This window comes from Hemiscyllium ocellatum, chromosome 33 (genome assembly GCF_020745735.1).
Source record: "Hemiscyllium ocellatum isolate sHemOce1 chromosome 33, sHemOce1.pat.X.cur, whole genome shotgun sequence".
Lineage (NCBI taxonomy): Eukaryota > Metazoa > Chordata > Chondrichthyes > Orectolobiformes > Hemiscylliidae > Hemiscyllium > Hemiscyllium ocellatum.
This window is the reverse complement of record NC_083433.1, coordinates 3948533-3966291: the sequence shown is the minus strand read 5'-3', so window position 1 is coordinate 3966291 and position 17759 is coordinate 3948533. Positions and strand designations below refer to the sequence as shown.

The 17759-nt window shown below is 48.1% G+C and overlaps 1 protein-coding gene across 1 annotated transcript; it reads right to left on the bottom strand.

Annotated features, from left to right (window-relative positions):
* Nucleotides 1-9386: 9386 nt before the first annotated feature.
* On the bottom strand, nt 9387-16132 carry polr2f (RNA polymerase II, I and III subunit F). The gene is made up of 5 exons (XM_060849257.1): nt 16061-16132; nt 15271-15340; nt 14028-14158; nt 12246-12317; nt 9387-10264 (listed from the first exon to the last, which is right to left on the bottom strand). Exons 1-5 carry the CDS (start codon nt 16078-16080, stop codon nt 10174-10176), a joined length of 384 nt encoding a protein of 127 aa, XP_060705240.1. The 5' UTR covers nt 16081-16132; the 3' UTR covers nt 9387-10173.
* Between the last annotated feature and the right edge of the window lie 1627 nt (nt 16133-17759).

The window sequence follows — 17759 nt, the reverse complement described above, 5'->3', positions numbered from 1 at the left end:
AGTGCAATGTCATGGTAACCTGAGCTTGAAGGACTGCGTGTTTATGGGAGTTATTCCGTCAGGCTCAGCCAATAAAGTGTCCACAGCCTGGGCATTAAAACTGAAGATACATAATTTCACCTGTTTTTAAAAAGTCTTGAAACCTGTTCCTTTAGAGTGTGTCAAAACGAAGACTTGTATTTCATACCCTCAGGACCATCCTAGTGCAGTCACTGTCAGAACGTGGGAAACACAGCAGCTTTACTGTGCAAGGTTCCACACACACACACACACACACACATACACACACACTCACACTCACACACACTCTCACACTCACTCACACACACACGCACACACTCTCATACACGTGCACACTCACACACACTCTCACACATGCACACATACACACACACTCTCACACTCACTCACACACACACTCACACTCACTCACACACACGCACTCTCTCACACACACACATGCACTCTCACACACACGCACTCTCACACACACACTCTCACACTCACTCACACACACGCACTCACACACGCACACACACATACTCACTCTCACACACACTCACACTCATATGCACTCTCTCATACACACGCACACACAGACACGCTTACACTCACGCACACACGTACTTACACACTCACATACACTCTCACTCACACACATTACATACACACACATACTCACACACACACATACTCTCTCTCTCTCACACACATTCTCTCTCTTATACACACATTCTCTCACACACTCTCTCACACACACCTTCACTCACTCACACACACAAACACACTCTCACACACACTCCCATACACACTCTCTCACTCACACATACACACTCACACATATGCACTCAGTCTCACTCTCACTCACACATGCACTCTTAAACTCACTCTCACACAGATGCTCTCACACACACGCTCTCACTCTCACATGCAAACACATACATGCTCACACACACACAGATGCTCACACACATATGTATGCACGCATTCTCACATATGCACACACAAACACACTCACACCCTCACACACACCAATGGCATCGTGACTGGGTCACCTGTTGAGATCTTACTGAGTGGCCCATTTCAGATGGTCAACAGATCACTCTGGATTAACCCATGGGGCCATTCCACCCAGATATTATCTGAGTAGAATCTTGGATTAGGGGGTCAAACCCACAATCTTTTGGCTTGGATGAAAGTGCTTTATTCACCAAAGTATAGCCGATCCCTTTTCCTCAAGAGATACAGCCTAATCCGTGCGAGATGCCCAACTCGGAAGTGCTCCTCTCTCTCTGGAAGGATGTGGAGGAGGGATCCACCTTTTCAGAGACTCCTGAAGCTGGATGTAAAAGGCCAGGCAACTGCCCTTTGAATTTGGCAGGTCCTTCAGAAACAGCTCATTCCATTTCAAATGACATAGAATATTACAGCACAGAAACAGGCCATTCAGCCCAACTAGTCCTCGTAATTATGCTCCATGCAATCCTCCTTCCATCACCCTTGTGTGTTTTTTTCCTTATGGGTTTATCTGATTTCCTCTTCAATGTCCCTCGGTTATTCTCCCTGAGGGGGGGAGCGCTCCACATTCCCATTGCACAATCCGCCATACCCCCTGACCCTCTGTCACCTTCAGCCATTCCCCCCCCACCGTTCCCCAAACGGTTAAATTGAGCTGAGATTTGGTCAGGTACATCCCGGCGATGAGGGAACTGTCACTGTGTCTGACATCAATCCTCTCTCTCTGAGTTCTCCCTCACAGATGGGAAGTGTAAGAGATATTTCCAATTGATAGAGGCAGCATGGGTATCAGTGGGAGATGGAACAATGGCTGGTTTTATGAAGCTGTGTGCCTGATATCCCTGGGAAGCCCCTGCAGCCAACTTCTCTCCCGCTCTCCGAAAGGAAATTGGGTGTTTCCATGACAACCAACTCAAGTCCCCTGGAGCACAATGCACCGCCTGTGACACACCAGGGAAGAAAGAAAGTCACCAACAAAAGGAAAGGAGTAAACAATCTGGGGACGGGATCGCTGAGGTGATGTCGTGTTTGCTGCTAAACCATTCGAGCAGGTGGGAGGGGAGATATTAAACCCGAGAACGATACAGCACAGAATGAGGCCACTCTGCTCACAGCGCTGGGGCTGGCCCTTCCCATGAGCCAGCCAATCAGCTGCATCCCTGCGAATCACACCTTTTCAAATATCTAATCCAATTACCTTTCAATCATTCCTGTTCAATCTGATTCTGATATCCCTTCGGGAACTGCGTTCCAGATTGTAAATATATTTTCAAATCCAGACCATATTGTCATCTCCCCCTCAGTTTTTTTTAACAACTATCTTAAGTCTGTATTTTCTTAAAGTCAGAGTCATAGCGGTGTGCAGAACGGAAATAGACCCTTCAGTCCAACTTGTCCATGCTGACCAGATATCCTAAATTAATCTAGTTCTATTTGCCAGCAATTGGCTGAGGTCCCTATAAACCCTTCCTATTCATATACATTTAGATACCTTTTAAATGTTGTAATTGTACCAGCCTCCACCAGCCTCTGGCAGCTCATTCCATACACACACCACCCTCTGTGTGAAAAAGTTGCCCCTTAGGTCCCTTTTAAATCTTGGCCCTCACACCTTAAACCTATGCCCTCCAGGTCTGGACTCCCCTACCCTGGGGGAAAAAAAACACTTTGGCTATTAACCTTGCCTTCATCAGTCAGGGCTTTGAGTGTAAAAGATCTGTCATGTTGCAGCTGTGGGCAGTGCTGGTCACCCACACTATAGGAAGGATGTAGAGGCTTCGGAGATGCTGCAGAGGAGGTTTCCCAGGATGTTGCCTGGATTGGAGCCTATTCACTATAAGAAGAGGTTGGATGCACTAAAATTGTCTTCACCAGAGAGTCAGAGGCTGAGGGGCGATCTGTCGTAGTAAATAAAATTGTGAGGGACACGAACAGGGTGGACAGTCAGAGTCTTTTTTTCCCAGGGGTGAACTGTCAAATACTAGGGGGCATAGCTTTAAGGTGGGGGGGGGGGGGGGGGAGTTTGAAGGAGATGTGCGAGACAAGGTTTTTACACAGGGTTCAGTAGGTGCCTGGAATGTTCTACCAGGGAGGTGGTAGATACACATACAATAGCAATGTTTCAGAGATATTTAGACAGACACATGTAGAGGTAGGGAATAGAGAGACATAGGTAAAAACAATGACTGCAGATGCTGGAAACCAGATTCTGGATCAGTGGTGCTGGAAGAGCACAGCAGTTCAGGCAGCATCCGAGGAGCAGTAAAATCGACAAAAGCCCTTCATCAGAAATAAAATATAGCCCATGTGCAGGCAGATGGGATTAGTTTACAACGGCTTCATGGCCAGCAGAGACATGGTGGGCCGAAGGGCCTATTCCTGTGCTGTACCGTTCTATGTTCTGTACAAATGGGTTGATGAAGCAAAGCTGTTTTCATTTGTGACCAAAACCAGGCTGAGGCCATAAATACAAATAAATCCAACACAGAATTCCATAGAAACAGCTTTGCCCAGAGAGTGGTGAGGGAATATGCAATGCACTACCTTAAAGAATAGTGAGGCAAATATAAAGATCCCCTCCATTAGGTGGGGGCATTAGATGGAGCAGAGTGAGATTTGTATGGTGCATAAATATATAGTCGAGATCAATTGGGCTGAATGGCCTGTTTCTGTGTGGCAAGTAATAAGATGATAAGAAATAGGAGCTGGAATAGGCCATTCAGCCCCTTGAGCTTGTTCAGCTATTCAATAGGGTCATGGCTGAACCAACACTCCTCAAGTCCACTTTCCTGTCCTTTCCCCGTAACCCTTCATTTCCCTCCTGATCAAGAATCGATCTCAGCCTTAAATATACACGAGGCCTCTGCCCCCACAGCTCTCTCGGTGACAAGGAGTTCCAAAGACTCTGAATCCTCTGACAGAAGAGATTCCTCCTCAGCTCAGCCTTAAATTGGTGCCCCTTTATTCTGAGACTGTGCCCGCTGCTCTGAGCCTCTCCCCTGATGGGAAACACCCTCTCAGCATCCACCCCGTCAAACCCCTTCAGACTCCGAGATGTTTCAATGGGATCACCTCCCATTCTTCGAAACTCCAGTGAATAGAATCCCAACCTGTTTAGCCTTTGGTCACCATACAGTCCCTCTTGACCCTAATGTGTAATGCTTCACAATATTTTGACACACCAGTTTCTCCTGTCTTCTCACCTGAGTTTAATACCTCTCCATATTGGAAATGTATCCTTAAGCTACTGGACAATTTCAATAAGCTTCATATCGAACAGCATTTGCCATCAACCTGCCCATCCTCTCTAAGAGCCTTGACATACGTTACAATCTGATCACCCTCCACAGGATCTGTCACTGGCAATTTGATGCCAATGAGTCAGTAACTACACCTCAGTCACAACCTGTGTATTGTAGTCAGTGCACCCAATGTGGCCTACTCAACACTGGAGAAACCAAACGCAGACTGGGTGACCACTTTGTGGAATACCTCCACTACATGCGCAAGCATGACACTGACCTTTGTGTAGCCAGTCATTTTAACACAGCCTGCTGCTTACGCCCACAGATCTGTCCTCGGCACGCTGCAGTGCTCCAGTGAATCCCAGCACAAACTGGAGGAACAACATCTCGCCTTCAGGCAAGGCACTTTACAGCCTTCTGGAGTTAATACTGAGCTCAACACCTTCAAATTGTGAACCCACTCCTTCCCTTTCTTTTAGGTTTCCTTGTTACATTCTCTGTCACCATGTCCTCCCCCCACACTAGTGGGACTGTCTGTCCTTCCCGGTCTGATAGGAGGCACGCCCATTGTTCTGCCATTCTCACATTCTGATCACTTCATCTGAACTATCACCAGCCTTTCTCGCCAGTACTCCATCCACACACACTCCCCCCCCCCACCCCCCAGCCCTGCACAGCATAAAATGCTGCCCCCTCCACACTTCACATCAGCTCTGATGAAGAGTCACCCAGACTCGAAACGTGAGTTTGCTCTCTCTCCATGGACGCTGCCTGACCCGCTGTGATCTCCAGTGGTTTTTGGTTCTCTCAATCATCGGTACTGCTCCAATACAGATCTAAGTGCAATCTCACTCACCAACTATTTCCCTCACCCTGCGCTGCTGACTTTGTCATTAATATTTTTCGGACACTAAATTTTTCAGAACCCATACAAACCACATAGAGATGTACAGCATGGAAACAGACCCTTCGGACCAACCCATCCATGCCGACCAGATATCCCAACCCAATCTAGTCCCACCTGCCAGCACCATGCCCATATCCCTCCAAACCCTTCCTATTCATATACCCATCCAAATGCCTCTTAAATGTTGCAATTGTACCAGCCTCCACCACTTCCTCTGGCAGCTCATTCCATACACGTACCACCCTCTGTGTGAAAACGTTGCCCCTTAGGTCTCTTTTATATCTTTCCCATCTCACTTCTGTTGTTTACAGAGAGACTCCCTTTAAACTATTTAACAATTCTCCTGGGTTAAATAAGAGTGAATTGGTCAATCAATGTTTTGGGCAGGGGCCCTTCATCTGCAATCCATTCCTAATGAAGGGCTCCTGCCCAAAACGCTGATTTTCCTGCTCCTCGGATGCTGCCTGACCTGCTGTGCTTTTCCAGCACCACTCTGATCTTGACTCTGATCTCCAGCATCTGCAGTCCTGAATTGGTGTGCATCATTTATTAAATGATAGTGGCACCACAACTAAGAAAGCACTTTCGGTGTACTGTACTTTCCCAAGGCACTTCACATGAACGTTATCAAAACAAAATTTGATATTCGCATTTCCAAATATAAGTATCTGTCTTTTCTTTATACCAACGGCATATATTTTTGTTCTAGGCTGGGTTTAGTTTGGCACCTCGTGGTTCATGTTGACTCGACAAAGTTCAGGTTGGGCAATTTTTTTCTAAAGGATGAGGTGAATGTGAGCAAAGTGTCTATTTCTGGTTGTGATGGTTCAGAAAATAATGTTGGCCAGGATGCAGGGAGACGTCCCTGTTCCCACACAGTACCACAGAACCCAGAGCACCAACCTGAACCAACAGCAGCCAACATACCTGCTTTAACCACTTATCTGTCGAAAGACATCTCACCTCAGAACAAAGTCCAAGTCCTGAAGTGGGGATTGAACTCCAGGCCATCTGACTCCAAGGGTGACAATGCTACTAACCTGGTCACACAGCTCCAGCTTGTCAGCATTTATCTATTCAGTCAGTATTGGAAACACAGAACCAGGAGGGAGCCATTCAGCCCCTCAAACCTATCCCACTATTCAATGAGATCATGGCTGATCTGTGGCCTAACTCTATACACCTTGGGTCCATCTCCCTTAATACCCCTGCTTAACAAAACCAAAACTAGCTTAGATTTAAAATTAACTCACCTAGCATCAACTGCCATTTGAGGAGAGAGTTCTGAAATTCTCCGACACTGTGGGTGTAGAAATACTTCCTAAAGTCTCTCCTGAATTCTCTGGCCTTAACCTTTAGACTATGACTCATTGTTCTAGAATCACAAACTAGTGGAAATAGATTATCTGCCCTGTCTTTTCCTGCTAATGTGGTGAAGACCCCTTAACCTGCAAAATCTTAGAGAGGGGCCTCAGTCTGGCTTATTCACAGTGCCCAGAGAGGGATTTCCTCAGTTCAAACAGGAAGATTCCCCATATCTGACTCCCAAAACCCCAAGAGACTGCTGCTGACCAGGAGCCTTCATGGACCAGGATGCGTTAATTCTCAGAGTCATAGAAAAGTACAGCACAGAAACAGATCCTTCGGTCCAACTCGTCCATGCCGACCAGATATCCCTAACCTAATCTAGTCTCATTTGCCAGCATTTAGCCCATATTCCTCTAAACCCTTCCTATTCATATACCCATCCTTTTAATTGTACCAGCCTCCACCACTTCCTCTGGCAGCTCATTCCATACACGTGTGAAAAAGTTGCCCCTCAGGTCTCTTTTATATCTTTCCCCTCTCACCCTAAACCTATGCCCTCTAGTTCTGGACTCCCCCAGCCCAGGGAAAAGACTTTGTCTATTTATCCTATCCATGCCCCTCATGATTTTACTCAATTCAACACATTCTGCATCACAGGTTTCTGTGAAGAAGTGACATGAGGACCATATCGATGTGCAGTGGCAGTGTCCTGACCCCTGGACAGGAAGTCCCAGCGCCCCAGAGGTGTGCAATTACATCTCCAAACAGGCTGATTAAGACTATAAGACATAGGAGTGGAAGTAAGGCCATTCGGCCCATCGAGTCCACTCCGCCATTCAATCATGGCTGATGGGCATTTCAACTCCACTTACCAGCGTTCTCCCCGTAGCCCTTAATTCCTTGAGATTATAGAGCCCTTAATTCCTCGAAAAATAGATTATTTTTAAAAAATGAAGTGACACTGAAGTTATGATACCAAAATGCAAAATCTCTCATTTAGTAAAGCATTGACAAGATCCCACATGGTAGACTGGTCGAGAAGATTAAGACACCTGGGATTTGCAGTGAGTTGGTAGTTTGATATAATGTTGGCTTGGTCATAGAAAACAGAGGGTAGTTGTGGAGGGATGCTTTTCTGATTGGAGTTCTGTGACCAATGGTGTTCTGCAAGGGTCAGTGCTGGGGTTGCTGTTGTTTGTAATATATATGAATGATTCGGATAGTTTGCAGACAACAAAAGGTTTGGTGGAGTTGTGGATTGTGAGGAAGGTTGTTAAAGAATACAGTAAGATATAGATCAGTTGGGTGGAGAAATGCCAGATGGAAACCAAGCTCATTCCAAGTGTTCCATCTCAGCGATCACCTTCTCCTTCTGTCTTTCTCACAGACTCTGGGTACTGGAGAAATGTCACTGGACCCGAAATGTTAACTCTGATTTCTCTCCACAGATACTGCTGGATTTCTGATTTCCAACAGCTGTGGTTCTTTGTTGTTTTTTTGTTTAGTGATCTGGTGAATGGTGTTCGAACCCTCAGGTGAAGTTCACATTACCTCTAAAACACGTTGTTTGACATTGATTTCCCATTCGATTCTAGTCTTTGGGGATTTGGAGAGAGCAGCACACCACTGGGTCTGAGTGCATGCTTTCTCTGAGCATGCAGCCAGTTGTGGTTCAAGGGGCAACACTCTCACATGAGTCAGAGGTTCAATCCCGCTCCAGAACATCCAGGATAACACGCCCAGTGCCTGAAGAAGTAGAATCATAAAGTTTTACAGGACAGGAGGCCATTCGACCCATCATGTCTGTACCAGCTCCTGAGCTACCCAGCTAGCCCCACTCTCCAGCCTTATCTCCATAGCCCTCTAACTTCATTCCTTTCAGCCATATATCCAGCTCTCTTTTGAAACCTCCCATGGAATCCCCCTCCCCCACTCTCCCAGGCAGCACATTCCAAATCCCAACATCTCTCGGAGTAAGGAAGCTTCTCTTCATCTCACTCTGAGCTCTCTTGCTGACAATCTAGAAATTGGGTCCCCCATGTTACTGACATACCAACTGGCAGAAACAGAACACCCTCCTTTAACCTGTCGAAACTGATCATCATTTGGAACACCTCAATAAGGTCACTTCTTAATCTTCTCCGCCCCAAGGAGAAGAAGCCTAAATCTCTCTAATCTTTCCTTGTATCTAAAATCCCTCATTCCTGGGACCATTCTGGTATCTCCCCCTAGTACAATCTCCAGGGTTTTAACATCCTTCCTTTACTAAGTGCCCAGAACGGAGCACAATTCTCCAAATGTGGCCTGACTGTTGATTTGTAGAGATGTACTACCACACCCTTGTTTTTATACCCTACGCCTCTATTTATAAACCCTGTGAGGATCCTATAAGCCTTTATAACAACTGTTTCAGCTTGCCTGGTCAGCTTGAACCCAGAGGTCCCCCTGCTCCAGTACTCCCCTCAGAGTTGGATCATCGAGCCTGTATTGTCTCTCAGAGTTGGGTCATCGAGCCTGTATTGTCTCTCGGAGTTGGATCATCGAGCCTGTATTGTCTCTCGGAGTTGGATCATCGAGCCTGTATTGTCTCTCGGAGTTGGATCATCGAGCCTGTATTGTCTCTCAGAGTTGGATCATTGAGCCTGTATTGTCTCTCTGTGTTTCTGCTCCCAGCATGTACCACCTCACGTTTCTCTGCATTGAAATCCATCGGCCAGGAGTCTGCCCATTTGACCTGTACTGTTGGAAGGGCCACTTTTTTGGGTTTGACCTTAATCTGCCATCTCAGGTGGATTTAGAAGATCACAAGGTCAAAACTTCAAATAAGAGCAAGGGAGATGTCCCCAGTGTTCTGACCAATACATGTTTCCCAATCAACACCCACAAAAATAAAATCTCTGATCACTGTCTCACTGATGTCTACAATTTTATTATCATACATCCAATATTACAATAGTGGTCACACTTCGAAAAGTCTTTCCAAAGAAGAGAGTTTGGGAAAGGCACAACGGAAATACAATTTTACGTCAATTCTCAGAGCATCAGAGGGGTCACATTCACCACACAAACTGCTGAGGTTCAAAAAGGAAGTTCAATTAGATTGAGTGGTTCTAAACCGGGAAAGATTGGTGAATATATCATCATAAAATATAGACAAGAAAGCAAAAGGCCCTCAGCCAATCACAATCCCAGGTACAGAGAAAATGTCTGCCAGATTCCAGCAGTTTAACATTGTGTCCACTTGAGGGCGCCCACATTAACAACTCGCCAATGGTTTTTAATTTGAAATAGCTGATTCAGTCTCAAATAAATACTCCTCTTCGATCATACTCAAATCGAAAGGTAACAGTGTGTTCCCCTGACAGCACAGGGTTAGACACAGAGTAAAGCTCCCTCTGCACTATCCCCAGGGTAGGGATAGCGTGATGCCAGTGTACTGGATACACTCTGTTGTTCCTTGTCCTTCCTTGGTCCCTGGGTCTGCCCGAGACTGCCCACTTGTGGCAAATTAACAGCCAGCTCTGCTCCCTTTTGAATTTGGAGCCACACATTTAACATCGAGTCTCTCAAACATGGCACAGAATTCAGAAGCCCTGACAGTTCAGAGGAACGTTTATTTTACAAAAATTCACAGTAAAAACATAAAGAACATTCAAACACAAAGAAGGTGGAAAGTGCCCCAGCAGCGAGTGTGGGTCAATCTGCAATGATCAATTCATCCACTCCCCAGTCCTCGTAGCTACCGTCTGGCAGGTACCTTCGGATAATGATTGGAATTTTCCGTGCTCTGGGAAAAACGAGAGATCTGAATTGACACAACTGGTTCTCACTCAGCTTGTGAAATAGCTGCAGATGACCCATTTATAGCCGACATCGTTGGATAACAGTGTTTATGGTTATGGAAGGAAATGTGCAGTAATATTGTTACTGAGGGTGGCTCTTAGAGTCATAGAAATGTACAGCACAGAGACAGACCTTTCAGTCCAGCTCGTCCATGCCGACCAGATATCCTAAACTAACCTAGTCCCACTTGCCAGCCCTTGGCCCATATCCCTCCAAACCCTTCCTGTCCATGTACCCGCCCAGATGCCTTTTAAATGTTGTAATTGTACCAGCCACCACCACTTCCTCTGGCAGCTCATTCCATACACACACCCTCTGCATGAAAAATTTGCCACTTAGGTCCATTTTAAACAGTAACAGAATATTTAAAACTGTTATCAGAATCACAAACTCTGAGGGGAATAAGGAGAAACCACTTCAAATAGCAGAAAGGTCGTTCAGGGACGCAGACTGAAAGGAGTTGGCAAGGGCTGGCTGAGGTGTTCTTGCAAAACGGAGCTGTCTCAAACAGCAGTGGAAGAAGATTCAGTCGGAACTTTTCCAAAGCAGCTTGGATAATTTATTTGAAGAGAAGGTGCTGCAAGCTGACAGCGATGAGCAGGATGGAAACGGGACAAATATGATCACTTAGGTCTGGCCCGAATGGGCTCCTTCAGTGCTCGCTGATCCTGTGAGCATCGCTACCATTGTGAGGAGAGGAAACTGCAGATTTGTAACCAGGTTATTTAATCTGATAATGGTGTAAGGTTCTAGAAGGAATGGTAGCCCAGGGCAGTGGGATCATACCCAGCCCTCCTCCAAATTTCAGACCTCTGGGGTATTTGTGTCTGAACCAGAAGGGCTGCAGTTTCCAAAGTGCAGCCCCACCTGATGGCTGGAACTCCGCTAAAACCACGTGCCAAGTCTGAGGTGTGAACCTGAAACCTTCCATTCTGAAAGCTGCAGCCATTCAGCCCATCCTGCTTGTACCAGCTCTTTGAGTGAGCAATCAAATTCCTCCCTGAAGCAGCCTGCTGTTATTTTTTTGTGTGAAGCAACTGCACACATAGTGCAGCCTCATGGTCAGGGTCTAACCTCAGGCAGGGGGAGGCACAGCTGAGGAAGGCCATTGGTATCCTGAGCTACTCACACCCAGAAACCAGGAGAGGCTTCGAGGAAGTGACTGATCCTCTCAAAATGGCATGGAACAACGTTGTTATTATGGTAGATACAAGATCAAGGGAACTTAATGTGTAGCTTTAAACCAGGACTCTCGCAGCTACTTTTCTCATTTGTATTTGTCAGATAACTCAATGTTAAGGTTGCAAAGGAAGGCAGGTCTCATTTGAGCCAAGGAGGTGAGGGGCAGATATGACAGAGATGGTTAAAATAATCTATGGTTTTGATATGATAAACTATAATTATAGATTGTTTACCAGTGACAGAGAACATGAGGTTAAGTCATTGCAAAAGAATGAAAGGGGAGATGACAATTGATATGTTTACACAGCACATTGCTGTGGTCTGGGACAGTGTTTGAAAGCGGGTTGCAGGCAGGGTCAATACCCTTTTCAATGGCTCTGGGATAGATACTCAAAACTGGATTAAATTTATCGAGCAATAGGGAAGATGAAGTGGAACAAATTGATGAGTAACCTCTGGGACACAATGGGCCGGATGGTCTCCATGCTGTCACATTTCATTCCCCTCAAGCCTCATGAGACAACTTAAGAAGACCAAACCAGTTAAGACCAGACAATTTAAAGTCAATACAAGGTAAGGTGAGCCAGCCAGAGTGAACGCCCCAGACTAATGCTCACTGCAGACAGACAAACTTAAACTTAATAAACATTTGGAATAAAAAGCTAGTCCAATGGTGGCCGTGTAACAATTGTCATTGTTGTGTAAACATGGTTCATGGGTCCTGCACTGGTGCTGTTACTTACTTCAGCTCCTTCATTGCAATCTGCAAGGGGTCTGTCTCTCCTTCCAGCTCCACCATGACTGGTGCACACATCCTGTGGAGAGACAGAGAGAGAGGGAGTGAGAAGAGGGAAAGGGAGGGAGTGAGTGAGTGAGAGAGAGAGAGAGAGAGGGAGGGAGTGAAAGAGGCAGAGAGAGTGAGAGAGAGGGAAAGGGAGGAAGTGAGAGTGAGAAAGAGTGAGAGAGGGGGAAAGGGAGGAAGTGAGAGGGGGGAAGTGAGAAAGTGAATGAGAGAGAGAGTGAGAGAGAGAGACAGACAGAGAGAGAGAGTGAGAGAGACTAAGGAATCGCAGGTTGCTCAGTTTCTGCATCTTTTAGTAGCTCTGAGCTGGCAAGAATGTCCATGAAACATCAGAGGAGAGCAATTCATCACATCAAAGACCAGACCATCACCTCGAACCATTCTCACCATTCACCTTGATCAGAGCTGACATCCACCTATCCATTTGATAGCACCCATCATGACCCGAACCTTTTCAGCTCAAACACTCACCGATTTCCACTCCTCTGTCCCTGATATCCCTCTCAAATGATTTGTCTCTATCTTTCAGGTTATGACCTGTCGTCATCATAAGTCTCCAAGTCCTGCCATATAGTTGTGCCTCAAACAGACTCTTAACAGATTCTGAGCACTTTTTATTTTGTTTATATCCAGAAGTGCTCTTGGGGTGGCTCAGTGGTTAGCACCAGGGTGCTCCAGTTTCCTCCCACAGTCCAAGGATGTGCAGGTTTGGGTGAATTGGCCATGCAAAATTGCCTATAGTGTTCAGAGATGTGTAGGTTAGGTGCATTAGTCAGGGGGAAATGTGAAGTAACAGGGTAGGGGAATGGGTCTGGGTGGGTTACTCTTCGGAGGGTCAGTGTGAACTTGTTGGACTGAAGGGCCTGTTTCCACACTGTAGGGAATCTATGAACAGATTCCATGTCCAACTAAACAGTTATTTTTACCATCACCAAATCAGCTGCAGTTTATTTTGTCATCTATTAATCACCATGAGTGAATCACCAATTATTTCCAATTAATTAGTTTACTTGCAAAACCTGTAAAAGGCAAGGCAGATGACCAAAGGTGATGGAGATGGAGGAGACTGAGGTATGTACCTTACTGTGGGAGCTAGCTGTATGCCAATTGGTGGCTGAGATTCCTATATTCCAACAATAACTAATTACATCCAAAAGGCACTTTGTTAGCCGTACAGTGCTCTGGGATGTGCCATGGTTGTGGAAAGTGGTGCAGAAATGCCTGTACAGCAGCTCAACATCATCCAGCACAAAGCAGCTGCTGAATTGGAAACACACACACACCCCTACTCCCTCCCCTGCCGACACTCAGGAGTATCAGTGCGTACCGGTTACAAGATGCACTGCAGAAACTCATCAACGATCCTCAGACAGCACCTTCCAAACCCACGACCATATCCATCCAGAAAGACAAGGGCAGTAGGTAAATGGGAATGTTGCCATCCCCCCTGCAAGTTCCCCTCCAAGCCATTCACCATCCTGACTTGGAAATATATCGCCGTTCCTTCACTGTCACTGGGTCCCTCCCTAAGGGCATTGTGGGTCTACCCACAGCAGGTGGGCTGCAGCGGTTCAAGAAAGCAGTTCACCCCCACCTTCTCAAGGGGCAACGAGGGACTGGGCAATAAATACTGGGCCCAACCAGACATGTCCACGTCCTGTGACTGAATAAAGAAAAAGAAAGTTCACCACTAGCTCAGGAACAATGGCCTGGGTGTACTCACGCAATCTGAAGGGCACGTGTGCCCAGTACACGGGCTCGCTCATACTTGGTCATGTATGCCGTCGTGATCCTTTTCTGATTGGCCTGTTGGCCATCTGTTGCGGGAAGAATCTCCACATTCTCGCGGTCTTCCTGAAAGCAGACCGGGGAAATGAGAGGTTAGTTACGGTCATACAGCACACACACACACACACACACACACACACACACACACACACACACACACACACACACACACACACACACACACACACATTCAGAGCTGGGAGTAGGAGCTGTCTCTGCAGCCTCTCTGCCAGACAACCTGACCATCCAGTTCAACTTCATTAAGACAGGGAAGCGGTGAGAGGTGCACCACTGCGTGTTGCTGTTGGATGAAAGATGACCCTCAAGCTGTGCCCAAAACCTCAATCAAACAGATGGTTTTAAGGGAGATTGTAATGAAGGAGAGATGTCGAGACAGGGAGGGAATCCGAGAGACAGGGAGGGAATTCGAGAGACAGGGAGGGAGTTCGAGAGACAGGGAGGGAATCCGAGAGTTTGGGGTCCAGGTAGTTGAAGGCACAACTGCAAATGTGGCGGCATGGTGGCACAGTGGTTAGCACTGCTACCTCACAGCGCCTGAGACCCGGGTTCAATTCCCGACTCAGGCGACTGACTGTGTGGAGTTCGCATGTTCTTCCAGTGTCTGCGTGGGTTTCCTCCCACAGTCCAAAGATGTGCGGGTCAGGTGAATTGGCCATGCTAAATTGCCCGTAGAGTTAGGTAAGGGGTAAATGTAGGGGTATGGGTGGGTTGCGCTTTGGCGGGTCGGTGTGGACTTGTTGGGCCGAAGGGCCTGTTTCCACACTGTAAGTAATCTAATCTAAAAATGGTAGAGTGCTGGAAGTTGGGAACAGGAGGTATGCAGTGATCTGGGAAGGGGCTGTAGGACCAGAGGGAGACAGGGAGGAGTGAGAGAGAATCGAGAGAAAGCTTCTCTGTTGGAACGATGTAGTACGGAGGGGAATATTGCAGGTCGGGCAGCATCCAAGGAACAGGAAACTCGACGTTTCGGGCATAAGCCCTTCATCAGGAATGGTGAAGATTCCTGAATCAGATTCTGGAAGTGTCGACTCTCCTGCTCCTTGGATGCTGCCCGACCTGCTGCGCTTTTCCAGCAACACATTTCCGGCTCCGATCTCCAGCATCTGCAGACCTCACTCTTTACTCGGAGGGGAATGTTGTCTGTTCCAGGCACCCACCTCCTCGGCATTGTCCAGATCATCCATTCCTTCATCTTCATCCGCATCGTCAAAGTCATCTCCATCAAAACTAGAATAAAGGAGAAACAGGTTAAAATGCCCCGGCCCAGAGCGGCCCCTCACACTGCACCAGGGCCCTGCCACTGTGACCCATCCAGCACCAGGGGAGACCATGCGGCCCATCAACACTGGCTCTGAACCTCCAGCTCATCCCCCCTCCCCACCCCCAGCACCAGGGACAGGGACATGGGCTGGGGGGGGGGGGGGGGTCACTGAGCTGGTGCTGATGGGACAGCTCACTTCAACCACAGGGACTCAGCCCGGGCGGAGGGGGGCGCTCACAGCGGGAGGTGCAGGGACTCAGCCCGGGCGGAGGGGGGCGCTCACAGCGGGAGGTGCAGGGACTCAGCCCGGGCGGAGGGGGGCGCTCACAGCGGGAGGTGCAGGGACTCAGCCCGGGCGGAGGGGGGCGCTCGGAGCGGGAGGTGCAGGGACTCAGCCCGGGCGGAGGGGGGCGCTCACAGCGGGAGGTGCAGGGACTCAGCCCGGGCGGAGGGGGGCGCTCACAGCGGGAGGTGCAGGGACTCAGCCCGGGCGGAGGGGGGCGCTGGGAGCGGGACGCCTCAGCTGCTGTCCGTTGGCCTCGGTCGGTGTGTTCACGGAGGTGCTGGTAGATTGAGGTGGGGGAGGGGAGAAGGCGGCGGCGGCGGCCCCCAGGGTGAGCGGGCGGTGTGTCGGTGTGTGTCTGGGGCTTTGTGCTGGAGGCAGCGCGCTCTCGGCGGTCACTAACTTGTCCTCGTTGTCCGACATGATGGCGGCTGCTGCAGTGCAGACTGAGTGGGCCTGAGGAAGGTCCTTCCGGTTCAAGGGTTAACCAGCCGACGTCATCGCGTGGTGCGTGGAGCACCGCCATCTTTGATACTGGCGCCGCGGTCTGCCTGCCTTTCCATTCTGAGAGATTTTGTTTGTTATTCCAGCAAATAATCCCACATTAACATTGTTCAGGACGTTAAGTGAACCATCTTGTTGTTTTAAGAAGAATATGGGTGTACCATTGTGATGCCAAGTGCTGGAAGATGGGATCAGAATGGTTAAGTGGAACTTTTTGACCAGCACATAACTCGAGGGGCCGAAGGGCCTCCTTCTGGGCTGTGAACCTCTGCCGTTATATCGTGACCCACACTGAATAAAAGGTAGTCATTCTAAGGTGTTTGTTTGCAGCTAGTGTTGGGGGAGAGCTGACCCCTGAGCCGCCATATTTGATAAAGGCGGCAGTGACCAGGTGACACTCTACAACTTCAGCACAATGTGGGAAATGGAAAGTGGAGTCGCCTCAATCACTGAATGTAGAGCAGCCTGGGCGGCCCGGATGGTTTCCTCCTTTTGTCTTACGTTGCTCATCCAGCACTGCACCCCAAACATTATCGATCATTTCCCTGCTCCTTGGATGCTGCCTGACCTGCTGCGCTTTTCCAGCATCACATTTTCAGCTCTGATCTCCAGCATCTGCAGACCTCACTTTTTACACTTTTGTTTGGACAGCCTGTCGGACTTTTAAATGAGCGAAAGATAACTGTCCCACAAAGCCTGCACATTATACGGAAAATCCACACGATCTGCAACCTCATTCTTCACGTTAAAGCATTCAAATCAATGACAAAGGGGAGCACGGTTTATGGATGAGAGCTGGAACTAATGGAATATTCACATATACTGTTTTAAAGGAATATAAATGGGGGAAAAAGAACTTAGCGCTGCTTAAGTTGATAAATACTTTGTCATTTAAAACAGGAGCTACAATACAGCTTTGATTAGCTGCACATTGGTAGGCTTTCCTTAATTGGTCAGAGTACTGACTACAGGAATTGGGAGGTCACATTGCGCCTGTGCAGGACATTGGTTAGAGTAAAAAGTGAGGACTGCAGATCAGAGCTGAAAATGTGTTGCTGGAAAAGCGCAGCAGGTCAGGCAGCATCCAAAGAACAGGAAATTCGACGCTTTGGGCCAGAGCCCTTCATCAGGAACGGGCTAAGATAAAAGGTAGGGAGGAGGGACTTGGGGGAGGGGCGATGGAGATGTGATAGGTGGAAGGAGGTCAAGGTGAGGGTGATAGGCCGGAGTGGGGTGGGGGCGGAGAGGTCAGGAAGAAGATTGCAGGTTAGGAGGGCGGTGCTGAGTTGAGGGAACCAACTGAGACAAGGTGGGGGGAGGGGAAATGAGGAAACTGGAGAAATCGGAGTTCATCCCTTGTGGTTGGAGGGTTCCCAGGCGGAAGATGAGGCGCTCCTCCTCCAGCCGTCGTGTTGTTATGGTCTGGCGATGGAGGAGTCCAAGGACCTGCATGTCCTCGGTGGAGTGGGAGGGAGAGTTAAAGTGTTGAGCCACAGGGTGGTTGGGTTGGTTGGTCCAGGCGTCCCAGAGGTATTCCCTGAAGCGTTCCGCAAGTAGGCGGCCCGTCTCCCGAATGTAGAGGAGGCCACATCGGGTGC